This window comes from Cherax quadricarinatus, chromosome 58 (genome assembly GCF_038502225.1).
Source record: "Cherax quadricarinatus isolate ZL_2023a chromosome 58, ASM3850222v1, whole genome shotgun sequence".
Classification (NCBI taxonomy): Eukaryota; Metazoa; Arthropoda; class Malacostraca; order Decapoda; family Parastacidae; genus Cherax; species Cherax quadricarinatus.
In genome coordinates, this window is record NC_091349.1 from 4224643 (window position 1) to 4251930 (window position 27288).

Consider the following 27288-nt stretch of genomic DNA (forward strand, 5'->3'; position numbering starts at 1 on the left):
TGAACAATCCAAACCAACCATCACACACCGATCCCTCTGTTTCCTCCCCCCGCACCACAGTTACAGTATTAGAACAGAAGTTGAAGGTTTGGTACACAAATGCAGATGGATTAACGAATAAACATGAGGAATGGCAAGAAAGAATCAATGAGAAGTCCCCAGACATCATAGCAGTTACAGAAACAAAACTCACGGAGACAATAACAGATGCAATCTTCCCACCAGGATACCAGATCATGAGGAAAGATAGAAGGGGCAGGGGGGAGGTGGGGTTGCTCTGCTCATAAAAAACAGATGGAAATTCGAGAAAATGGAAGGCATAGATGAGACAGGAGAAAGAGACTACATAGCAGGTACACTTCAGTCTGGGGAACACAAAGTGGTCATTGCAGTGATGTATAATCCACCACAGAACTGCAGGAGGTCAAGAGAGGAATATGAAGAGAGCAACAGAGCAATGGTGGACACACTTGCTGAGGTGGCAAGAAGAGCTCACTCCAGCAGAGCAAAGTTGCTGGTTATGGGGGATTTCAACCACAGGGAGATTGACTGGGAAAACCTGTAGCCACATGGGGGTCCCAAAACATGGAGAGCCAAGATGTTGGACGTGGTGCTAGAAAACCTCATGCACCAACATGTTAAGGACACTACCAGAGTGAGAGGGGAGGATGAACCAGCAAGATTGGACCTTGTGCTCACCCTGGGCAGCTCAGACATTGAGGACATCAAGTATGAGAGTCCCCTAGGAGCTAGCGACCACGTGGTTCTGTGCTTTGAATACATAGTAGAGCTGCAAGTGGAGAGAATAACAGGAGTTGAATGGGAAAAGCCTGACTATAAAAGAGGGGACTACATAGGGTTGAAGAACTTCCTGCGGGAGGTCCAGTGGGACAGAGAACTGGCAGGAAAGCCAGTAAATGAAATGATGGAATATGTAACAACAAAATGCAAGGAGGCAGTGGAAAGGTTTATTCCCAAGGGCAACAGTAACAACGGGAAGACCAGAACGAGCCCCTGGTTTACCCGACGGTGCAAGGAGGCAAAAACAAAATGCAATAGAGAATGGAAAAAGTACAGAAGGCAGAGAACACACGAAAATAGGGAGACCAGTCGCAGAGCCAGGAATGAGTATGCACAGGTAAGGAGGGAGGCCCAACGACAGTATGAAAATGACATAGCATCGAGAATCAAGACTGACCCGAAACTGTTGTATAGCCACATCAGGAGGAAGACAACAGTCAAAGACCAGGTGATCAGATTAAGGACAGAAGGTGGAGAACTCACAAGAAATGATCAGGAGGTATGTGAGGAGCTGAACAGGAGATTTAAGGAAGTTTTTACAGTAGAGACAGGAAGGGCTGTGGGAAGACAGCACAGAAGGGAACATCAAGAGGGAATATACCAACAAGTGTTGGATGACATACGAACAACTGAGGAGGAGGTGAAGAAGCTCTTAAGTGACCTTGACACCTCAAAGGCGATGGGACCGGACAACATCTCCCCATGGGTCCTTAGAGAAGGAGCAGAGATGCTGTGTGTGCCTCTAACCACAATCTTCAACACATCCCTTGAAACTGGGCAACTACCTGAGAAATAGAAGACAGCTAATGTAGTCCCCATATTTAAGAAAGGAAACAGAAATGAGGCACTAAACTACAGACCTGTGTCTCTGACATGTATTATGTGCAAAGTCATGGAGAAGATTATCAGGAGGAGAGTGGTCGAACACCTGGAAAAAGAACAAGATTATAAATGAAAACCAGCCTGGGTTCATGGAAGGCAAATCTTGTATCACAAACCTCCTGGAGTTTTATGACAAGGTAACAGAAGTAAGACACGAGAGAGAGGGGTGGGTAGATTGCGTTTTCCTAGACTGCAGGAAGGCCTTTGACACAGTTCCCCACAAGAGATTAGTGCAGAAGCTGGAGGATCAGGCGCATGTAAAATGGAGGGCACTGCAATGGATAAGGGAATACCTGACAGGGAGGCAGCAACGAATCATGGTACGTGAAGAGGTAGCACAGTGGGCGCCTGTTACGAGCGGGGTCCCACAGGGGTCAGTACTAGGACCAGTGCTATTTTTGATATATGTGAACAACATGATGGAAGGAATAGACTCTGAAGTGTCCCTGTTCGCAGATGACGTGAAGCTGATGAGAAGAATTAAATCGGACGAGGATGAGGCAGGACTGCAAAGAGACCTGGACAGGCTGGACATGTGGTCCAGTAACTGGCTTCTCGAATTCAATCCAGCCAAATGCAAAGTCATGAAGATTGGGGAGGGGCAAAGAAGACCGCAGACAGAGTATAGGCTTGGTAGACAAAGACTACAGATCTCACTCAGGGAGAAAGACCTTGGGGTGACCATAACACCGAGCACATCACCGGAGGCACACATTAACCAAATAACCGCTGCAGCATACGGGCGCCTGGCAAACCTGAGAATAGCGTTCCGATACCTTAATAAGGAATCGTTCAAGACACTGTACACTGTGTATGTTAGGCCCATACTGGAGTATGCAGCACCAGTCTGGAACCCACACCTGGTCAAGCACGTCAAGAGGTTAGAGAAAGTACAAAGGTTTGCAACAAGGCTAGTCCCAGAGCTCAAGGGAATGTCGTACGAGGAAAGGTTAAGGGAAATCGGACTGACGACACTGGAGGACAGAAGGGTCAGGGGAGACATGATAACGACATACAAGATACTGCGGGGAATAGACAAGGTGGACAGAGATAGGGTGTTCCAGAGAGGGGACACAGGGACAAGGGGTCACAGCTGGAAGCTGAAGACTCAGACGAGTCACAGGGACGTTAGGAAGTATTTCTTCAGTCATAGAGTCGTCAGGAAGTGGAATAGCCTAGCAAGTGAAGTAGTGGAGGCAGGAACCATACATAGTTTTAAGAAGAGGTATGACAAAGCTCAGGAAGCAGAGAGAGAGAGAGGACCCAGTAGCGATCAGTGAAGAGGCGGGGCCAGGAGCTGAGTTTCGACCCCTGAAACCACAATTAGGTGAGTACAATTAGGTGAGTACACACACACACACACACACACACACACACACACACACACACACACACACACACACACACGCACATACGCACATAAACACACACACACACACACATACACACACACACACACACACACACACACACACACACACACACACACACACACACACACACACACACACACACACACACACACACACACACACACACAGCGCACATCAACCAAAAAACTGCTGCAGCACATGGGCGCCTGGCAAACCTCAGAACAGCATTCCGACATCTTAATAAGGAATCGTTCAGGACCCTGTACACCGTGTACGTTAGGCCCATATTGGAGTATGCGGCACCAGTTTGGAACCCACACCTAGCCAAGCATGTAAAGAAACTAGAGAAAGTGCAATGGTTTGCCACAAGACTAGTCCCAGAGCTAAGAGGTATGTCCTACGAGGAGAGGTTAAGGGAAATCAACCTGACGACACTTGAGGACAGGAGAGATAGGGGGGACATGATAACGACTTACAAAATACTGAGAGGAATTGACAAGGTGGACAAAGACAGGATGTTCCAGAGACTGGACACAGCAACAAGGGGACAAAGTTGGAAGCTGAAGACACAGATGAATCACAGGGATGTTAGGAAGTATTTCTTCAGTCACAGAGTAGTCAGGAAGTGGAATAGTTTGGGAAGAGATGTAGTGGAGGCAGGATCCATACATAGCTTTAAGCAGAGGTACGATAAAGCTCATGGTTCAGGGAGAGTGACCTAGTGGCGACCAGTGAAGAGACACACACACACACACACACACACACACACACACACACACACACACACACACTCACACACACACACACACACACACACACACATACACACACATACACACACATACACACACATACACACACACACACACACACACACACACACACACACACACACACACACACACACACACACACACACACACACCAGTGCTATTTTTTATATATGTTGATATATTTTTGATATGTGTGAATGACATGATGGTAGGGATAGACTCTAAAGTGTCCCTATTCGCAGATGATGTGAAGTTGATGAGAAGGATTAAATCGGATGAGGATCAGGCAGGACTGCAAAGAGACCTGGACAGGCTGGACACGTGATCCAGCAACTGGCTTCTCGAATTCAACCCTGTCAAATGCAAAGACATGAAGATTAAGGAAGGGCAAAGAAGACCGCAGGCAGACTATAGGCTAGGTGGGCAAAGGCTGCAAACCTCACTCAAGGAGAAAGATCTTGGGGTGACCATAACACCGAGCACGTTTCCGGAAGCACACATCAATCAGATAACTGCTGCAGCATATGGGCGCCTGACAAACCTGAGAATAGCGTTCCGATACCTTAGTAAGGAATCGTTCAAGACACTGTACACTGTGCACGTCAGGCCCATACTGGAGTACGCAGCACCAGTTTGGAACTCACACTTGGTCAAGCACGTCAAGAAATTAGAGAGAGTACAAAGGTTTGCAACAAGGCTAGTCCCAGAGCTCAGGGGAATGTCCTACGAAGAAAGGTTGAGGGAAATCAGACTGACGACACTGGAGGACAGGAGGGTCAGGGGAGACATGATAACAACATACAAAATAATGCGTGGAATAGATAAGGTGGACAGAGATAGGATGTTCCAGAGTGGGGACACAGAAACAAAGGGTCACAATTGGAAGTTGAAGACTCAGACGAGTCACAGGGATGTTAGGAAGTACTTCAGTCACAGAGTCGTCAGGAAGTGGAATAGCCTAGCAAGTGATGTAGTGGAGGCAGGAACCATACATAGCTTTAAGACGAGGTATGACAAAGCTCAGGAAGCAGAGAGAGAGAGGACCTAGTAGCGATCAGTGAAGAGGCGGTCCAGGAGCTGAGTCTCGACCTCTGCAACGCAATTAGGTGAGTACACGCACACACACACACACACACACACACACACACACACACACACACACACACACACACACACACACACACACACACACACACTCCAGGAGCTATGACCCCAGCAACCACAGTCAGGTGAGCTAGGTGTGCACACACACACACACACACACACACACACACACACACACACACACACACACACACACACACACACACACACACACACACACACACACACACACACACACACATGCACTGGAGTATTAAGAACTAGGACACATGCAAATCAGCTAAAACTAATGATAGGTTAGTGAACATTGAAAGACTATAGTACTGGATGTAAGACAGAATGAAAGATAAACTACATGACAAGAGGAAGGGAATGAGAGGGAAAAACACCTGATTGTTTTTTTTCGCCTGGAAGAGCGAAAGCAAGAAGTAAAATGCAACTGTAAAAGGAAGGAGGAAGGGGCAATCGAGGTCATGCTGAGGGAAACGAGGACAAGGAATATGATCAACTAAATTAATTTCTTAAGGATTGGAACATATGTAAAAGTCAGAAGACATCCATTGATAGTATGTGAATAAATGGGTTAGAAAACCTACACTTGTGCAACATTTGGGTATCTTTATACTGGAAATGTTTTACCACACAGTGGCTTCTTCAGTACAGTGCAGAGAAAGATGGAAGATGAGGAGTTTGAGGTAATCAGTCAATCAGCCACTGATATTATTTTGTGGGGACGGAAGTGTAAAATTTAGTAGTGAGAAATCTGTCCTAAGAGGAACACAAAGGTTTGATACAAGTCTTTAGCAGAGAAGGAAAGTAAGACAAGAGAGAAGAACAGGAAGACAAGGATACATAGGAGAAATTATTACAGAGGTAGGAAAGGAGTGAGTGGTGGCAGAAGGTCATTTATTTCAGCAAGAGGAGCACTTTACAGTGGTGGAAGTAGCAGTGGCTACTGATGAACAGATATGATCACAACTTATACTAAGTTCCTCTAAGGAACACTCACAGTGACGGTCAAACCCGAAGTGACAGGAACAGAATAACCACCAAACAGTACGTGACAGAAAGATCACAGTGAGACAAACCAGGTATGGACGACATGACTTATAAAAGAGGAGAGATAAAAGACGGAATATCAAAAGACTAACCAGATTTAGTGGCCCCTCACAAAGATAAGCCTCACCGAGGTAATAAAAAATGTAGTTTTTCCAGAGGGGTATCACGTAGCAAGAAACGATTAATAGCCCTTGAAATCACGGAACGGGTGAGGCTTGAACCCAAGGCAAATGAGTCCTGAAACTCAGAAGCGAGTGCTTTAACCACTCGACTCTCGTGAGTCACGTATACCTTAGATTTTCTTAAACAAATAGTTCTGGATTCTGGAGGTCAGTAATCAGTAATAGTTAAAAGGCGGGGCCAGGAACTGGACCCCTGGAAACACATCTAGGTGAGTAAAACAGTAACACTTCTTGCTCCAGTTCTTAAACATGGTCGTGACACGGTTGGTAGCGTGCGTGAGGAATATTTACTGGGTCGTCGGTTCGATTCCCACATTATTCATGGAGTGTGACTATGATTCATCATACTGATGATTCTACATGTCCTCCATCCTTGTATCCATCATACTGATGATTCTACGTGTCATCCATCATTGTCTCCATCATACTGATGATTCTACGTGTCATCCATCCTTAATTTCATGATAGAGGTGACTCTACGTATCCTTGAAGGTCGTCTATATGAATGTTGTACCCTGGACACCGGGGTCAGGAAACCAGAAGTGTGTGTCAGGAAGCCTCACTCTACCTTAGATCACCTATAAAATGCTTAGTTACCCTTAAACTATTTTTATTATTATTATTATTATTATTATTATTATTATTATTATTATTATTATTATTATTATTATTATTATTATTATATTCTTGGAAAGGCCTAAATCTGTAGGGGTCATACAGCTCCTGGGGAATGGGTTCAGCTGCATAAATGTAATCGAATCTTTAGGGAGGTGAAACCTGTGTGCAGTAGAGCTGTGTGTAACAGTAGTGTGTAGCAGAGCTGTGTATAGCAGAGCAGTGTGTAGCAGAGCTGTGTGTAACAGAGCTGTGTGTAACAGAGCTGTGTGTAGCAGAGCAGTGTGTAGCAGAGCTGTGTGTAACAGAGCTGTGTAACAGAGCTGTGTGTAGCAGAGCTGTGTGTAGCAGAGCAGTGTGTAGCAGAGCTGTGTGTAACAGAGCTGTGTGTAGCAGAGCTGTGTATAGCAGAGCAGTGTGTAGCAGAGCTGTGTGTAGCAGAGCTGTGTGTAGCAGAGCAGTGTGTAGCAGGGCTGTGTGTAACAGAACTGTGTGTAGCAGAGCTGTGTGTAGCAGAGCTGTGTACAGCAGAGCTGTGTGTAGCAGAGCTGTGTGTAACAGAGTTGTGTACAGCAGAGCTGTGTGTAGCAGAGCAGTGTTACCTGGAGGTTACCTGGAGGTTATTCCGGGGATCAACCCCCCCGCGGCCCGGTCCATGACCAGGCCTCGCGATGGATCAAGGCCTGATCAACTAGGCTGTTACCGCTGGCCGCACGCAGTCCAACGTACGAGCCACAGCCCGGCTGATCCGGCACTGACTTTAGGTATCTGTCCAGCTCTCTCTTGAAGGCAGCCAGGGGCTTATTGGCAATTCCCCTAATGCTTGATGGGAGGCTGTTGAACAGTTTTGGGCCCCGGACACTTATGGTGTTTTCCCTTAGTGTGTAGCAAAGCTGTGTGTAGCAGAGCTGTGTGTAGCAGAGCAGTGTGTAGCAAAGCTGTGTGTAGCAGATCAGTGTGTAGCAGAGCTGTGTACAGCAAAGCTGTGTGTAGCAGTAGCGCACCTGTCAGACGGAGCAGCAACACTTGAGGGTATACCCCGTGCTGTATTAGTTAAAAATGTTCAACTAAACTACAGCAAACCAGACTTGAGAGCCGAGCTGTTAATTTTCATACTCCACTCAGAGCCACCATAATTCGTAAACCTGCGTTTCTCTAGTTTTACGATCCTGACAGTTTTCTTGATCCCCGCAGGAGAGAAGACGAGAGAGAAAGGGAGGGAGAGCTGAGAAGAGAGAGAAGCGTGGGAGGACAATATGAAGACCCAGTGTTTATGGTCTGGGTTCACTGACTGGTGGCGACCGTTGATCATCGTCTCTACCCCAGTCGTCCTCTCACTCCTGCCTATCCTCGCGGCTAACGTTGTGAGTTACCTTGCCCGTTATATTGTGAGTTACATCAGCGTGACTGTATCGTATAGCATTGATGTACTGATTGTGAGTTGTTGTGTACAGGCGCCTCCCTCATACTACCTCTAGTATCCTTCCGTGTGCTTTATCTGCCAGACACACTGTCTCTCTATCCTAAGCTTAACTACCTAATCAGAATTAGAGTTAACTAAGTCTCGCTGATAGCCTACACTATCATGGTACACTATCCTTCCCTCCGCCAGGAGTACTAATACACCCACGTTATCATGGTACACTATCTTTCCCTCCGTCAGGAGTCACGATGCGCCTACGTGATCATGGTGATGGCAGTGTACTGGATGACGGAGGCACTGCCGCTGGCAGCCACGGCACTAGTGCCTGTCTTCGCCTTCCCGCTGCTGGGGGTGTTGTCCACGCGCGCCGTGTGCCAGGTCTACCTCAAGGACACCAATGTCATGTTCATGGGTGGCCTCATCATGGCCGTGGCCGTGGAACACTCCGACCTACACAAGCGTATCGCTCTCTTTGTTATACTACACGTGGGTATGTATCACTGCTCCGTTATACCCCATGCTTGTGTATACAACAAGTAGGTATATAGCACTGCCTCGTTATACCCCATATTGATGTAGCATCGTCCGCGAGGCCAGTAAATACAGGATCAGAATTAAATAGCAAACTTAACCATCCTTGAGGTTTTGTCGGGGATGAAACATGGCTAGCATGCTTGCTGGCTACCCAAAGTTATGAGGCATCTGTGGCTGAGTGGTTGAAGGCGTCATTTTTAGAAAACTGGTGGTGTGGGTTAGAATCCTGCTCGCTGTGATATATATATATATTTATATACATATATATATATATATATATATATACATATATATTTATATATTTATATTTATATATATATATTTATATATATATATTTATATATATATCTTTCTTTCAACACAACGGCCGTATCCCACAGAGGCGGGGTGGCCCAAAAGGAAAAACAAAAGTTTCTCCTTTTACATTTAGTAATATATACAGGAGAAGGGGTTACTAGCCCCTTGCTCCCAGCATTTTAGTCGCCTCTTACAACACGCATGGCTTACGGAGGAAGAATTTTGTTCCACTTCCCCATGGAGGCAAGAGGAAATAAACAAGAACAAGAACTAGAAAGAAAATAGAAGAAAACCCAGAGGGGTGTGTATATATATGCTTGTACATGTATGTGTAGTGTGACCTAAGTGTAAGTAGAAGTAGCAAGACGTACCTGAAATCTTGCATGTGTACGAGACAGAAAAAAAAGACACCAGCAATATATATATATATATATATACAGTGGTACCTCGGGATACGAACAGCTTAAAATGCGAACAATTTTGTAAGTGCATTTATGCAAGTGCTTTTGTAGGTATATTTCTGGGGGTCTGAAACGGATTAATCTAAGTGAACAAATTCGTTCGGTATCAGCACTCGAATAGCCTTCTGGAACGAAATAAGTTCGTATCCCGAGGTACCACGTGTGTGTGTATATATGTATGTATATATATATATATATATATATATATATATATATATATATATATATATATATATATATATATATATATATATATATATATATATATATATTATTTATTTTATTAGCACATCGGCCGATTCCCACCAAGGCAGGGTGCCCCGAAAAAGAAAAACTTTCATCATCATTCACTCCATCACTGTCTTGCCAGAGGGGTGCTTTACACTTCAGTTTATAAAACTGCTGATGATGATGAGCAGCAACACTTTGCTTCGACAGGTCAGAGTCCCAGGCTCCTCATGGCAGGCTTCATGATCACCACCACCTTCCTGTCCATGTGGATCTCCAACACCGCTGCTGCAGCCATGATCGTGCCTATCGTTGACGCTGTCGTTCTGGAACTCGCTAAGGTCAGTCTACAGAAAGAACTTTAAGCTCACCAAGGTCAAGCAAGGGCTCATCTTACTTTCCTAAATGCACACAAAACCTTCAAAATATTCTCATCCTAAATAAATCACACACAGACACACATTTTATATATATATATATATATATATATATATATATATATATATATATATATATATATATATATATATATATATATATATATATATATATATATATCTTGCCGAATAAGGCAAGCGAAAATTTGTGTATGCAGTAATTTCGCAAAAATCATTCCGAACCTAACGAAAAAATATATTTCATTGTGTTTGTTTATTATTAAATTATTGTAAACTTATCTAAAATATATTTAGTTGGATTAGGCTAAATTAAATTGCGCTTGTTATAATACGGTTAGGTAACTTTTCTAAGGTTCTTTTTGTACAAAATTATTAATTTCTACATTAACATAAATGAAAAAAAACATATCTTTAAGCGTATAAGAGAAAATTTTAGAAAGGACTTAATTTTAAATGACTTCTTGCTAACTGACCAGTTTTACCTATTCGGCACGACATGTATATATATATATATATATATATATATATATATATATATATATATATATATATATATATATATATATATATATATATATATATATATATATATATATACATATATATATATGTTGTATAAAACTTATAAGAGTATTATTGTGTTATTATTTTATTTATGTGTATGATTGTGTGTTTTGTGCCTGGCGTGTCTGGCAACACTGCAATAAATTAGCCAAACCAGGTTTGTGTGACGTCACGGGCCAAGTGTTGCCTCATAGAGTGAAAAACAAAAGTAAATATTGACAGTTGTGAGTCAGATGTGGGAGTTAGCAATTATTATTATTATTGTATATTATTGTCATTTTTAATTATTATTATTATTATTATTATTTTATTCATTGGGAAGTGCAAAACTCGTGAGGGTCATACCTGAAAGGTAATTTGGATGGGACAGATACCTGGTCATGGACCTGCCGCTGGAGGGTTGACCCCCCCAAACACCCTTCAGGTATCACGTGCGTGGAATTGATATCCACGCGGATGGATAGATATCCACGTGGGTGGGATATGCAGGCACCTGGGTGGGCTCCTGATCACGTAAATATTGACCCACTAATGAATTCTGAGGAGGATGCCAAGGAAGGCTTCCCAGTTCTGTTGCATCAATGTTTTCACTCACCACGCCTTTCAAAGAAAAGAAGCACACAGTCTTCTTGACGGGAGGTGTGAGAGCAACTCCGGCTCCCTGGATCAAAAGGAAGGAACACTGAGAACACAGATCTTCCAACTTGTCCCTCCAGAGTGAGTCAGTCGAGGCCCAACTTGTCCTTCTAGAGTCAGACAGTCGAGGGCCAACTTGTCCTTCCAGAGTGAGACAGTCAAGGCCCAACTTGTCCTTCCAGAGTCAGACAGTCAAGGCCCAACTTGTCCTTCCAGAGTCAGACAGTCAAGGCCCAACTTGTCCTTCCAGAGTCAGACAGTCAAGGCCCAACTTGTCCTTCCAGAGTCAGACAGTCAAGGCCCAACTTGTCCTTCCAGAGTCAGACAGTCGAGGCCCAACTTGTCCTTCCAGAGTGAGACAGTCGAGGCCCAACATGTCCTTCCAGAGTGAGACAGTCAAGGCCCAACTTGTCCTTCCAGAGTCAGACAGTCGAGGCCCAACTTGTCCTTCCAGAGTGAGACAGTCGAGGCCCAACTTGTCCTTCCAGAGTCAGACAGTCGAGGCCCAACTTGTCCTTCCAGAGTCAGACAGTCGAGGCCCAACTTGTCCTTCCAGAGTGAGACAGTCGAGGCCCAACTTGTCCTTCCAGAGTGAGACAGTCGAGGCCCAACTTGTCCTTCCAGAGTCAGACAGTCGAGGCCCAACTTGTCCTTCCAGAGTCAGACAGTCGAGGCCCAACTTGTCCTTCCAGAGTCAGACAGTCGAGGCCCAACTTGTCCTTCCAGAGTGAGACAGTCGAGGCCCAACTTGTCCTTCCAGAGTGAGACAGTCGAGGCCCAACTTGTCCTTCCAGAGTCAGACAGTCGAGGCCCAACTTGTCCTTCCAGAGTCAGACAGTCGAGGCCCAACATGTCCTTCCAGAGTGAGACAGTCAAGGCCCAACTTGTCCTTCCAGAGTCAGACAGTCGAGGCCCAACTTGTCCTTCCAGAGTCAGACAGTCGAGGCCCAACTTGTCCTTCCAGAGTCAGACAGTCGAGGCCCAACTTGTCCTTCCAGAGTCAGACAGTCGAGGCCCAACTGATGATCCAACAAAAACGTTCTTTGAATTAGGTAAAGTTATAAAGCTGATAATATGCCAATATTATTTCTAATATTAACAGTTATTTTCCGTGCGATAACTTGAAAACGCTTTTTCCAAACGGCTTCAAACCTACAGCACTGATGTATCTGACTGAAGTAAAATTTTATTACAGCTTCAGGCTCTGTAGCAGCAAATAAGCTATTTTTTATATAATGATTAAATGTATGAATTATTGCTTACCATGGAGAATGCCTCTTCTGACCGGCTTCAAACCCTCAACACTGATGTATATTATTTAGTAGAAGGTTTTTATTAGTTTTGAGATACCTAAGTGTCCATTTGCCAATTTTATTGAACAAAATTGAGGTATTGGTTTCTGTGACTGATCCTCGACTACACGCTGTGTGCCACCTGCTTACAACCAGACAAGAATACTTTAATCTCAGCACATATACACTGAGAGATATACACCTCTCTCTGTATATATCCTGTAATGAGAGATGTGGTTATATGACACAGGCGATATCTGTCTGAGATAGCCAGCGACGGAAAAGATTCTGTTGATATTATAGCAATTTGGAGAATAATAAAAAAAAAGTCACAGTACCGTAGCTAGAACAATTATCGACTACACTAGGGTCATTGAGGCTCTGTGTAACCTTAAACAAAAATATATGAAGCCCTTAAATAGGGATAAAAGTAAACTCTCAGAATATATATACTGAAAGAACTGCTCTTCTCTGTGTATATATCTTGACTCCAAACGGAAATAAGTCACTTTATTATTTTTTTTATTTGGGTTATCCCAGGAAATTTACATGTATGTTATTGTGTAAGACGATTGTGATAATTTGGTTTTTAAATATATCTATCTAGATAAACTTACTTTTCGTTCATCAAGGTTCTTCAATGCTTTTAAAATTAATGTTATTTATGTTTACACATTGCCGTCTCCTCTCACAGATTAAGATGATAGAGGCTCGTCGTAGGCAGGATGGTGTGGCACCAGTCCTCCAGGAGGTCACTGTGTCGTTACCCAGACAGAGCTGTCTAAAACTCTGCGACTCCGACGCTACATTCTCCGACATCATACTTAAGTGAGTCTCCCCTTATACTTTAGTTAGTATCTCCGTAACATATATCAGTTTTCTCTTATGGTTGGTTCGTTTTCTTTTATGATTCGTGAGTTTTTTTTATAGTTAACTAATCTTTCTCAATTTTTTTTTTTTTTTACGATATGAGTTTTTAACCTGTCTTCCTAGACCCATTATGTACCTCTGTAATCTTTTGGCTACCGCCCACGGGATGGGTATGGGGTACATAATAAAGATACTAAACTAAGCAGAGTTAACTCATGCCAACTTTTTTTTTTTTTTGCTTTACATGCTTTATGGTGCCCCGTGGCCTGGTGGCAAAAGCTCTCGCTTCACTCGGCGAGGGTCCGGGTTCAATTCCCGGCGAAGGGGTGGAAACATTGGACGTGTTTCCTTACACCAGTTGTCTATGCTCACCCATCAGTAAAATGGGTACCTGGATTTTAGTCGACTGGTGTGGGTCGCATCCTGGGACAAAACTGACCTAATTTGCCCGAAATGCTCTGCATAACGAGCGACTTTCTATATAGTAGTATGTTATTGATGTCAGCTTGGACTGTATACCTTGTACATGTACTTGTAGTAAATAAAGATATTATATTATATTTAGCAAATATTTCTATATGCTTTATTGCTACTCCATGTTTTTTGTTACATTTGCACAGCGCTGTATAGCCCTTGTGGTTCAGCGCTTCTTTTTGATTATAATAACTTGTTACATTTGCATGTCATTTCACTTTTTTTTTTTGCATGTCTGCTTTATTTCCTTTTTTATGTGTTTTTTTCTTGTTCATGTCTCTTTCATTTCTTTTTCACGTGGCTTTACCTCGGTCCAGAGATGATGGCACTCCTCAGCTGGATCGCAAGGAGAAGACAGGAAAGGCAGCAGAGTTCTCGCTTCCTGAAGACAGTGATGACGATGACTACAAGGAGTCCCAGTGTGTGAGGAAGATGTTCTTCCTGGCTGTGGCATTCGCTGCCAACATTGGTGGTACCGGTTCTCCGCTCGGCTGTGGCCCCAACCTAGTCATGATGGGCATCCTGCAGAGGTAAAGGCAGATACACAGATATTTTAGGAATATTTACCATCATCTTTATATTCCAAATACACACACAAAGAGACGCTGCGTCACTTTGACACGGTGGCTGGGTTTGTGGTTTGCGCCTAGGGTACGGGTGCCACACTTCCCACAGGATGCTTACTCAAGAACCCATCATCTCTTTCGGCATAAATGATGAGGATATTTCCCCTTTCGTCTAAATTTGCTCATTTTTCTGGCCGATGACATGTAGTATTTTGTAGACATGAATTGTAGAATGTAAGAAATGGATTTTGAAGCTTTACTTACGTTGTGATTATAATTTATGCAATTTGAGAAGGAACGGTCAACACAGTAGTAAGCTGTCAGTGATAAGAGTAAATTTATTATATGATATTAGAAACGGAATATGCCTTAAGTACTGAATAACCAAAAGTTTATATATGTGTCACTAGCACGTTAAGAGACCATACAATAAGTGTCAGGGGCCCGAGACTGTTCAACTGCCTCCCAGCACACATAAGGGGGATTACCAACAGACCCCTGGCAGTCTTCAAGCTGGCACTGGACAAGCACCTAAAGTCAGTTCCGGATCAGCCGGGCTGTGGCTCGTACGTTGGTTTGCGTGCAGCCAGCAGCAACAGCCTGGTTGATCAGGCTCTGATCCACCAGGAGGCCTGGTCACAGACCGGGCCGCGGGGGCGTTGACCCCCGGAACTCTCTCCAGGTAAACTCCAGGTAATATATATATATATACATATATATACATATATATATATATATATACATATATATACATATATATATATATATACATATATATATATATATATATATATATATACTGTATATATATATATATATATATATATATATATATATATATATATATATATATATATATATATATACTGTATATATATATATATATATATATATATATATATATATATATATATATATATATATATATATATATATATATATATATATATATATATATATATATATATATATATATATATATATATATATACAATAAGATCACAGTAAACAGGTGATTTCAGAATATGCAAAACAACCACTCTGAAAGAATAGAGAAATTCCAAGCGCTTTCGTGACTACTCACATTATCAAGGAACTATGAAAGTAAAGCATCCAAGGAAGGTATATAAGGGGGTCTGGCCAACACCTCACTATCAGATCCCACAACGGTTAAACACCTGACGCGCGCCGGCCCAACTGGACAGGTCCTTTGCACAACCACCAACAAACTATTCTACCCAAGAAAATTTTTAAAATTATTATTTGTTCAGTGTATTATTAAATTCTTCCCAAATTCTATTAATTATAAATGGATCTAATTTATATAAACCAAAGGAAATATTCATATTATTGTCAAAACTGCTTTTTATGAAACAAGATTCAATTATATTCCTGTCGACCATGGACTTGCTTGATACTACTTTCTCAACTTTTTGAAAATCAATTGGATGGTTAAAATCTCTTACATGAATAAATAGAGCATTGGACTCTTGTCCAGTTCTAATGCTATATTTATGTTGTTTTAATCTTAGTTCGAGATTTTTACCAGTTTGACCGTAATAAACTTTATCGCAAATTTTACAAGGAATCTTATAGACACATCCATCAGCATTTTGGGGGAAATTCTTTATCAAAAGTTTTTTTACTGTATCAAGATTTTTGAATACAACTTTAATATTAAAAGTCTTAAGAAGAGAAGGCATATCAACCAAGTTTTCATGGTAAGGGAGAACCAACATATTTTTAGTTGAATAAGGCTGGTTGTCCCTTTTTGGATTGGAAAAAGTATTTCTAGCAACTTTAAAAGATTTATCAATTACATTTCTTGGGTATTTTAAATCATTACCTATTTCATAAATTTTGGATATTTCCTCATCTATGAACTCAGGACTACAAATTCGTAAAGCTCTCAAAAACATTGATGAGAAAACAGACAGTTTGAGATATGTTGATGATATTTTGTGTCTTATGCCCAAAAATGTAGATATACACCATTTCCTTGGAAAATTAAATAGCTTAGCCCGTTCCATAAACTTTACTGTTGAGTTTGAAGAAAATAACTCATTGCCTTTTCTAGATGTTTTAATTATTAAGGGTAATAATGAATTCAAATTTAAAATTTACAGAAAACCTACAAATAACTGTTCCTATGTCCACTATTATTTTTCGCATCAAGATAGAGTCAAACAGTCTGTTTTCTCATCAATGTTTTTACATTAAAATGGTATAAAATACCGACAGGTTGTTAGGTAAGACACATATGCAACAGTTAGGTATCTTTATTGTGAAACGTTTCGCCTACACAGTAGGCTTCTTCAGTCAGGTACAGAAAAGTTGATAGAAGCAGAAGATACTTGAAGACGATGTAATCAGTCCATCACCCTTAAAGTTTTGAGGTGGTCAGTCCCTCAGTCTGGAGAAGAGCATTGTTCCATAGTATGAAACAATACTATGGAATACATACTATGGAACAATGTTCTTCTCCAGACTGAGGGACTGACCACCTCAAAACTTTAAGGGTGATGGACTGATTACATCGTCTTCAAGTATCTTCTGCTTCTATCAACTTTTCTGTACTTGACTGAAGAAGCCTACTGTGTAGGCGAAACGTTTCACAGTAAAGATACCTAACTGTTGCATATGTGTCTTACCTAACAACATCAATGTTTTTAAGAGCTTTACGAATTTGTAGTCCTGAGTTCATAGATGAGAAAATATCCAAAATTTATGAAATAGGTAATGATTTAAAATACCCAAGAAATGTAATTGATAAATCTTTTAAAGTTGCTAGAAATACTTTTTACAATCCAAAAAGGGACAACCAGCCTTATTCAACTAAAAATATGTTGGTTCTCCCTTACCATGAAAACTTGGTTGATATGCCTTCTCTTCTTAAGACTTTTAATATTAAAGTTGTATTTAAAAATCTTGATACAGTAAAAATACTTTTGATAAAGAATTCCCCCGAAAAAGTTTATTACGGTCAAACTGGTAAAAATCTCGAACTAAGATTAAAACAACATAAATATAGCATTAAAACTGGACAAGATTCCAATGCTCTATTTATTCATGTAAGAGATTTTAACCATCCAATTGATTTTCAAAAAGTTAAGAAAGTAGTATCAAGCAAGTCCATGGTCGACAGGAATATAATTGAATCTTGTTTCATAAAAAGCAGTTTTGACAATAATATGAATATTTCCTTTGGTTTATATAAATTAGATCCATTTATAATTAATAGAATTTGGTAAGAATTTAATAATACACTGGACAAATAATAATTTTAACAATTTTCTTGGGTAGAACAGTTTGTTGGTGGTTGTGCAAAGGACCTGTCCAGTTGGGCCGGCGCGCGTCAGGTGTTTAACCGTTGTGGAATCTGATAGTGAGGTGTTGGCCAGACCCCCTTATATACCTTCCTTGGATGCTTTACTTTCATAGTTCCTTGATAATGTGAGTAGTCACGAAAGCGACTGGAATTTCTCTATTCTTTCAGAGTGGCTGTTTTGCATGCATATATATATATATATATATATATATATATATATATATATATATATATATATATATATATATATATATATATATATATATGTATACATATATATATATATATATATATATATATATATATATATATATATATATATATATATATATATATATATTATATATATATATATATATATATATATTTATTTTTTATTTTATTATCACACCGGCCGATTCCCACCAAGGCAGGGTGGCCCGAAAAAGAAAAACTTTCACCATCATTCACTCCATCACTGTCTTGCCAGAAGGGTGCTTTACACTACAGTTTTTAAACTGCAACATTAACACCCCTCCTTCAGAGTGCAGGCACTGTACTTCCCATCTCCAGGACTCAAGTCCGGCCTGCCGGTTTCCCTGAATCCCTTCATAAATGTTACTTTGCTCACACTCCAACAGCACGTCAAGTATTAAAAACCATTTGTCTCCATTCACTCCTATCAAACACGCTCACGCATGCCTGCTGGAAGTCCAAGCCCCTCGCACACAAAACCTCCTTTACCCCCTCCCTCCAACCCTTCCTAGGCCGACCCCTACCCCGCCTTCCTTCCACTACAGACTGATACACTCTTGAAGTCATTCTGTTTCGCTCCATTCTCTCTACATGTCCGAACCACCTCAACAACCCTTCCTCAGCCCTCTGGACAACAGTTTTGGTAATCCCGCACCTCCTCCTAACTTCCAAACTACGAATTCTCTGCATTATATTCACACCACACATTGCCCTCAGACATGACATCTCCACTGCCTCCAGCCTTCTCCTCGCTGCAACATTCATCACCCACGCTTCACACCCATATAAGAGCGTTGGTAAAACTATACTCTCATACATTCCCCTCTTTGCCTCCAAGGACAAAGTTCTTTGTCTCCACAGACTCCTAAGTGCACCACCCACTCTTTTTCCCTCATCAATTCTATGATTCACCTCATCTTTCAAAGACCCATCCGCTGACACGTCCACTCCCAAATATCTGAATACGTTCACCTCCTCCATACTCTCTCCCTCCAATCTGATATTCAATCTTTCATCACCTAATCTTTTTGTTATCCTCATAACCTTACTCTTTCCTGTATTCACCTTTAATTTTCTTCTTTTGCACACCCTACCAAATTCATCCACCAATCTCTGCAACTTCTCTTCAGAATCTCCCAAGAGCACAGTGTCATCAGCAAAGAGCAGCTGTGACAACTCCCACTTTGTGTGTGATTCTTTATCTTTTAACTCCACGCCTCTTGCCAAGACCCTCGCATTTACTTCTCTTACAACCCCATCTATAAATATATTAAACAACCACGGTGACATCACACATCCTTGTCTAAGGCCTACTTTTACTGGGAAAAAATTTCCCTCTTTCCTACATACTCTAACTTGAGCCTCACTATCCTCGTAAAAACTCTTCACTGCTTTCAGTAACCTACCTCCTACACCATACACTTGCAACATCTGCCACATTGCCCCCCTATCCACCCTGTCATATGCCTTTTCCAAATCCATAAATGCCACAAAGACCTCTTTAGCCTTATCTAAATACTGTTCACTTATATGTTTCACTGTAAACACCTGGTCCACACACCCCCTACCTTTCCTAAAGCCTCCTTGTTCATCTGCTATCCTATTCTCCGTCTTACTCTTAATTCTTTCAATTATAACTCTACCATACACTTTACCAGGTACACTCAACAGACTTATCCCCCTATAATTTTTGCACTCTCTTTTATCCCCTTTGCCTTTATACAAAGGAACTATGCATGCTCTCTGCCAATCCCTAGGTACCTTACCCTCTTCCATACATTTATTAAATAATTGCACCAACCACTCCAAAACTATATCCCCACCTGCTTTTAACATTTCTATCTTTATCCCATCAATCCCGGCTGCCTTACCCCCTTTCATTTTACCTACTGCCTCACGAACTTCCCCCACACTCACAACTGGCTCTTCCTCACTCCTACAAGATGTTATTCCTCCTTGCCCTATACACGAAATCACAGCTTCCCTATCTTCATCAACATTTAACAATTCCTCAAAATATTCCTTCCATCTTCCCAATACCTCTAACTCTCCATTTAATAACTCTCCTCTCCTATTTTTAACTGACAAATCCATTTGTTCTCTAGGCTTTCTTAACTTGTTAATCTCACTCCAAAACTTTTTCTTATTTTCAACAAAATTTGTTGATAACATCTCACCCACTCTCTCATTTGCTCTCTTTTTACATTGCTTCACCACTCTCTTAACTTCTCTCTTTTTCTCCATATACTCTTCCCTCCTTGCATCACTTCTACTTTGTAAAAACTTCTCATATGCTAACTTTTTCTCCCTTACTACTCTCTCTACATCATCATTCCACCAATCGCTCCTCTTCCCTCCTGCACCCACTTTCCTGTAACCACAAACTTCTGCTGAACACTCTAACACTACATTTTTAAACCTACCCCATACCTCTTCGACCCCATTGCCTATGCTCTCATTAGCCCATCTATCCTCCAATAGCTGTTTATATCTTACCCTAACTGCCTCCTCTTTTAGTTTATAAACCTTCACCTCTCTCTTCCCTGATGCTTCTATTCTCCTTGTATCCCATCTACCTTTTACTCTCAGTGTAGCTACAACTAGAAAGTGATCTGATATATCTGTGGCCCCTCTATAAACATGTACATCCTGAAGTCTACTCAACAGTCTTTTATCTACCAATACATAATCCAACAAACTACTGTCATTTCGCCCTGCATCATATCGTGTATACTTATTTATCCTCTTTTTCTTAAAATATGTATTACCTATAACTAAACCCCTTTCTATACAAAGTTCAATCAAAGGGCTCCCATTATCATTTACACCTGGCACCCCAAACTTACCTACCACACCCTCTCTAAAAGTTTCTCCTACTTTAGCATTCAAGTCCCCTACCACAATTACTCTCTCACTTGGTTCAAAGGCTCCTATACATTCACTTAACATCTCCCAAAATCTCTCTCTCTCCTCTGCATTCCTCTCTTCTCCAGGTGCATACACGCTTATTATGACCCACTTCTCGCATCCAACCTTTACTTTAATCCACATAATTCTTGAATTTACACATTCATATTCTCTTTTCTCCTTCCATAACTGATCATTTAACATTACTGCTACCCCTTCCTTTGCTCTAACTCTCTCAGATACTCCAGATTTAATCCCATTTATTTCCCCCCACTGAAACTCTCCTACCCCCTTCAGCTTTGTTTCGCTTAGGGCCAGGACATCCAACTTCTTTTCATTCATAACATCAGCAATCATCTGTTTCTTGTCATCCGCACTACATCCACGCACATTTAAGCAACCCAGTTTTATAAAGTTTTTCTTCTTCTCTTTTTTAGTAATTGTATACAGGAGAAGGGGTTACTAGCCCATTGCTCCCGGCATTTTAGTCGCCTCATACGACACGCATGGCTTACGGAGGAAAGATTCTTTTCCACTTCCCCATGGACAATAGAAGAAATAAAAAAGAACAAGAGCTATTTAGAAAAAGGAGAAAAACCTAGATGTATGTATATATATATATATGCATGTGCGTGTCTGTGAAGTGTGACCAAAGTGTAAGTAGGAGTAGCAAGATATCCCTGTTATCTTAGCGTGTTTGAGACAGAAAAAGAAACCAGCAATCCTACCATCATGCAAAACAGTTACAGGTTTTTGTTTCACAGTCATCTGGCAGGACGGTAGTACTTCCCTGGGTGGTTGCTGTCTACCAACCTACTACCTATATATATATATATATATATATATATATATATATATATATATATATATATATATATATATATATATATATATATATATACATATATATATATATATATATATATATATATATATATATATATATAGAGAGAGAGAGAGAGAGAGAGAGAGAGAGAGAGAAAGTAAGTGTGGACATTAATTCCTTTGGTCAGTTGTGTTATTTTGAACTCTCTAATATGAACTGTTCAACTTTCTCTGTACAGCACGTTCAGCGAGCCCACAGACCTGAACTTTGCTACTTGGATGATGTTCAACGTGCCGGGGATGATCCTGTGTGGTATCCTTGGCTGGTGCTGGCTCCAGGTACTCTACATGTGTTGTGGGTAAGACTGCTTCACTATGCTCCTCTAATACCTGCACTGCACACCACACGCTCATCTTCACTACAAGGTGTAGTTCTATGTTTGCCACGGCAGGAGCAGAGCTCTGCCCCTGGTGTCAAGTCTTCTATGATTTCTTTGTCAACATTTTTTTTTTTTTAATTTCCATTGATTGTAGCATTTATGACAGCCTTTTTTTATATCATTCCATTGATCTTCCACTCTCCGAAGAAAAAATCTAGTACCCCTTCGGCTCCACTTATTCCTCAATTTACCACTGCGGCCTTCTCTTATTCCTCTTTCAGATAAAAAAAATGCCTAATCTTTCTCGTGACTTTTTTATGATTATATGTGGTTATCATGTCTCCTCTCTCCTTGTTATCTCTTTTTTTTCAATTTTTTACCATAATTCTCAATAAAACAAGTCCATAGTTTAAGGAGTCTTCCCATGTATTTTATTTTTTAAATACTGACACAGTGTGTGCCACTTTTCATTTATTTTATAATTTTCCTTCCTGAAGTGTTGTATATATTAGAATTTCAAATTATCGAGGCAGGTTTTCCACATTTTCGAAGTAAATTCTCGACTTTTACAGAAGTAGTTTGATCAATTCATCCACTTCGCAGGAACAACAGGGTGCAGAGGTCGAGTCCAGCCCAAGAGCAAGCCATGAAAGCTTTCCTTCGTGAGCATTATCGTTCCCTGGGCAGGATCACCCAACACGAGGTGGTGGTGTTTATTTCCTTCAGCTTCCTCGTGTTCCTGTGGGTGTTCAGGGCTCCAGGTTTCATCCCAGGATGGGCGCAGCTCATCACCAACAGCTTTGAGGAAAAAGTGTTCGTTTCTTGTTCTGATTTGTGTTGTTAATGAAAAAGGCGCAGGTTGCAGGACAAGCTTTTATTGCGTGACAATACAAGCTTGACCTGCACTTGCACGTACTTGCCTGTGTTGTATTAGCGTCAGTAATGCGCCTTCGTAGCCTCTTGTTGTACATTACTAGACAGAACACTTAAGGCGGTGAGAGAAAAAATGACTAACTCACCCAATGTCACTTTTGTGAATATTTACAGAGCTGTGAAACAAACAAACAAAAACAGAAGAATTTGCCAAATTTAACTTTTTAATTCACCTGCAATTGCCTGCATCATGTTTTTCAATAACATTTTTGTAATCAACTATACTATTTTGATCAAGTTGGTCTCATTTTTAAGATTGATGAACATTTTTTTATAGAAAACGTAGTTTAAACTCACTGCCAAGTTCATAGTTACAGGTAGTTTAGTTAGTTAGTTTAATATGTTTATTATGCACCCCATACCCATCCTGTGGGCGGTTTATACACACGAATAGTTACACAAATTTTCATACTTAGTATTACTCGTATCGTATTACTTACGATAACCCCCCCCCCCCCCAAGTCAAATAAAGCCTGGTGGCCGTTGCCTAGTGGCTAAAGTTCTCGCTTCACACGGCGAGGTCTGGGTTCGATTCCCAGCGAGGGGAGAAACATTGGGCGTGTTTCTTTACACCGGTTGTCTATGTTCACCATCAGTAAAATGGGTACCTGGGTGTTAGCGGACTGGTGCGGGTCGCATCCTGGGACAAAACTGACTTAATTTGCCCGAAATGCTCAGAATAACAAGCGGCTTTCTATATAGTAGTATGTCATTGATGTCAGCTATAGTCTGTATACCTTGTACATTTACTTGTAGTAAATAAGATATTATTTGGGTCCTTGTTCGTCAGTCTGTTTTTCCACGGCGCCTCACTTGTCTGTATTTCTTATTGCATCTGTGGTGCCCACAGGGTGATACACGATGCAACACCGGTCATGCTCATGGTGTTTCTGCTCTTCTGCATCCCGGCCAAGACTGAGTGTTGCAGTGAAGTTGAGTCTGGTGGTGAGTGTTGCTTACATCTTTATCGAGTCTCTTGGGATGATAACACTGCTTGCAGGAAGGAAATGTTATCGTGAGGATTTAAGATTATAGGCAGGCGAGCTCTAGCTCTCGGGGAAGTTGATATGTTCATGTGAAGTGCTTAACCCATGTGGGTTATTCAGGGAAAGAAGTGATGGAGGCTTGATCCTCCGTCCACTATAAATTCATAAATGTGAAATTGAAAAATTATTTCGTTATTTGTCTAAATATAAATTGTTTCACGCGATTACCTTATACTAGAACCTCTTATTTAAATGTAATTTTTGGTAATAAAACGAAACTGTTCCTGTAATAAACGTCGAGATCTAGTGACTGGATCCTGATATATATAAAACACCACAGCCCTCTCCCAGGATCTGTTAAGAGTATTTACTTCACCAGCCACCTCATATACATGTGTTGTATGTGTTGTAGATTGTAAACTAACGTACGAGGTATGTCTAGAAGCAGTTGTAAACTAAATCCTCATTATTATTTAATATTAGATGAGAGGAAGGGTAGCAGGCGGCAGCGAGTCAAGGGTTGCCTGACGTGGGAGGTGGTGCACCAGAAGGTGCCCTGGGGGGTCATCATGCTGCTGGGGGGAGGCCTGGCCATGGCCGAGGCTGCCAAGGTCTCTGGCCTCTCCGTCTTCATCGGTCAGCAGCTGCAGCACTTTTCCGCCATGCCCAAGCAACTCATTGTATTCGTGGTGTGCCTCATGACAGCCATGTTGACCGAGGTAGCTTCCAACACTGCCACGGCTTCCGTCCTCCTGCCCGTTATCAAGGACCTGGTGAGCTGCTTCACTTCCACTATTATTATTATTGTTAGCAGTAGTAGAAGTAGTATAATTATTATTATTTATGAGGGGTAAACAAAAATGCAGTATAATGATGATTATATTTAAAAAAACATTAAATTCGTTTGGGCGACGCAACGCTGCTAGTGTATGTTGTATTGTAAAGAGGAGATGAGATTACTTTGTTTCGTGTATATACTTATGGTAAGAAAATTATATTCGGATTATTAACCTGGGAGGGATAGTAACCCAGGATAACCCAAGAAAGCCACTATGGCTTATTTCCTTGTTCTTGTGTATGGAAGAGTAGCGTAATATCCGTGAATATATATATATATATATATATATATATATATATATATATATATATATATATATATATATATATATATAAATATATATATATATATATATATATATATATATATATATATATTATATATATATATATATATATATATATATATATATTATATATATATTTAATTCGTCTGCTAATGTCCCTATCTAATTATCTGTTCACATGTCTACATGCATTTAATTTTTTTGATATTCGAACCGATGGAAAGTCAAATAAGAGGTCAGTACTCCACTAACCGAACCATCCCGCAAACCAGCCACAAAAAATTACTAAGTCACTCAGAAATTATTTAGGTTACTCTCTGCACCCTCTCTTCTCCCTATCCTTCTTAATTTGTTTATTCCTCCATCCACCTCCATCGCTTCTTCCTATCCTCACCATAGTTGTCTCCTACAGGCGCTGGGGATCAACGTCAATCCACTGTACCTGATGCTGCCAGCAACAGTTTGCTGTGCCTACGCTTTCATGCTGCCTGTGGCCACCCCGGGCAACGCTATCATTCTCACCGCCGCGCGCATGACCACCTATGAGATGGTAAAACATCCACGCTATGTTAATTAAGATTGCCACATCCCTGCAACACAATTTCCTACTCAACTCATCCCATTCACTTACAACACACTCCCACACTCTTCAGTATTCGTGTCTACACTTATACTCGCAGTTTTATAAGTGTGCAATGAATTACTGTTACTACGCTTCTTATTTTGTCATAGTTCTTCCCAATTTAGGACAAATCTTTGCACCTGCAATGATTCTTTCTTCAGATGTGCATCAACCCTAAATTAATAATGTGAGATCATTCCTGTTCCAAAATTTCCAATATATTTGATATTTTAGTGAGTTAAATTCATTCTGTGTCAGTCAAACATTTCATGCCGACTATTTAGAGTTAAGAGAATATTTTTAAGAATTCAGTTCGTAATGATATAAATATTAACTTGTCTTCTATCACAGTAATTATCACAGTAAGGTAGTTTAAATAGAGATAAAGCTTATGTTAGGTAAATAGACACAGATGCAACTAATGTAACATATTGTGGTAACGTTTCGCTCTCTATGAACTTTGGTAACGGCTTGAAAAATCCATTGGAGAGCGAAACATTGCCACAATAAAATGTCACATTAGTTGCATCTGTGTCCATTTACCTTACATTTTATCGGTAATTCTGCCACAGAGCTTCATGTCCTTGTTGCTTGTATCAAGATATAGTGAATCAATATTTGCTTCAGTCTACTGTAAAGAATATCAAGACAGTATTACTGACGATTTCGTTGTTTCCAGATGCGAGCCGGAGTAGTGATGAATGTGTTGTGCGTGATGGTCATCACACTGATGATCAACACACTCGGGGTTGTCATCTTTGACCTCAATAACATTCCCTCTTGGGTGAACTCCACTGCTGTACTATGAGTTCCTGTATCAGGAATACAGCGTGCTTTATCACTATGAAGTCATTTACATACTACTAGAGCCTTGGTAACCACATCAGTCACGGGATTATGGAAGCCTTTACCATAGCCACCACCATTGCCATCTTCGTTTGTTGTGTCGCACTAAGCACTTCTCATTTACATCACTGTACATCGTTTATGAGCTACCAAACAAGACAATCCCGTAAAAGAGCGAAGCTGATTCTTAGGACTCCTGGAATCAATAATAGTAATGATATCTTTATTTCTACAAGTACATATACCAGGTAAACAGGCCTAGCTGATATTAATGACATACTACTATACAGAAAGCCGCTTGTTATGCAGAGGATTTAGGGCAAATTAGGTTAATTTTGTCCCAGGATGCGACCCACACCAGTCAGCTAATGCCCAGGTACCCATTTTACTGATGGGTGAACAGGGACGGCAGGTGTCTTGTGGAAACACGTCCTAATGCTTTCTAGCCCTACCGGGGATTCGATCCCCGGACCTGAGGGTGCTAACGATATTCTTCCTTCTTTCAAATCCTTCAATTGTTCTCAAGAGGCTTCTCTTAATGCTTCCAGGAGCCGTAAGAATCAGCTTCGCT

The 27288-nt window shown here is 40.9% G+C and overlaps 1 protein-coding gene across 2 annotated transcripts in view; it reads left to right on the forward strand.

Moving 5' to 3' along the window:
- The window catches only part of LOC128697963 (Na(+)/citrate cotransporter-like), a 71671-nt gene extending 44720 nt beyond the window's left edge, over positions 1-26951 (forward strand). For both annotated transcript variants that reach the window (XM_070097538.1, XM_070097539.1), the window contains 11 exons: positions 7984-8153; positions 8453-8702; positions 9943-10073; positions 13317-13450; positions 14284-14496; positions 22066-22185; positions 22810-23019; positions 23990-24084; positions 24609-24898; positions 25662-25799; positions 26551-26951. In XM_070097538.1, the coding sequence (XP_069953639.1) occupies positions 8046-8153; positions 8453-8702; positions 9943-10073; positions 13317-13450; positions 14284-14496; positions 22066-22185; positions 22810-23019; positions 23990-24084; positions 24609-24898; positions 25662-25799; positions 26551-26679 (1818 nt within the window). In that variant the 5' untranslated portion in view covers positions 7984-8045 and the 3' untranslated portion in view covers positions 26680-26951. The remainder of the gene's footprint in view (positions 1-7983; positions 8154-8452; positions 8703-9942; positions 10074-13316; positions 13451-14283; positions 14497-22065; positions 22186-22809; positions 23020-23989; positions 24085-24608; positions 24899-25661; positions 25800-26550) is intronic.
- Positions 26952-27288: the final 337 nt, after the last annotated feature.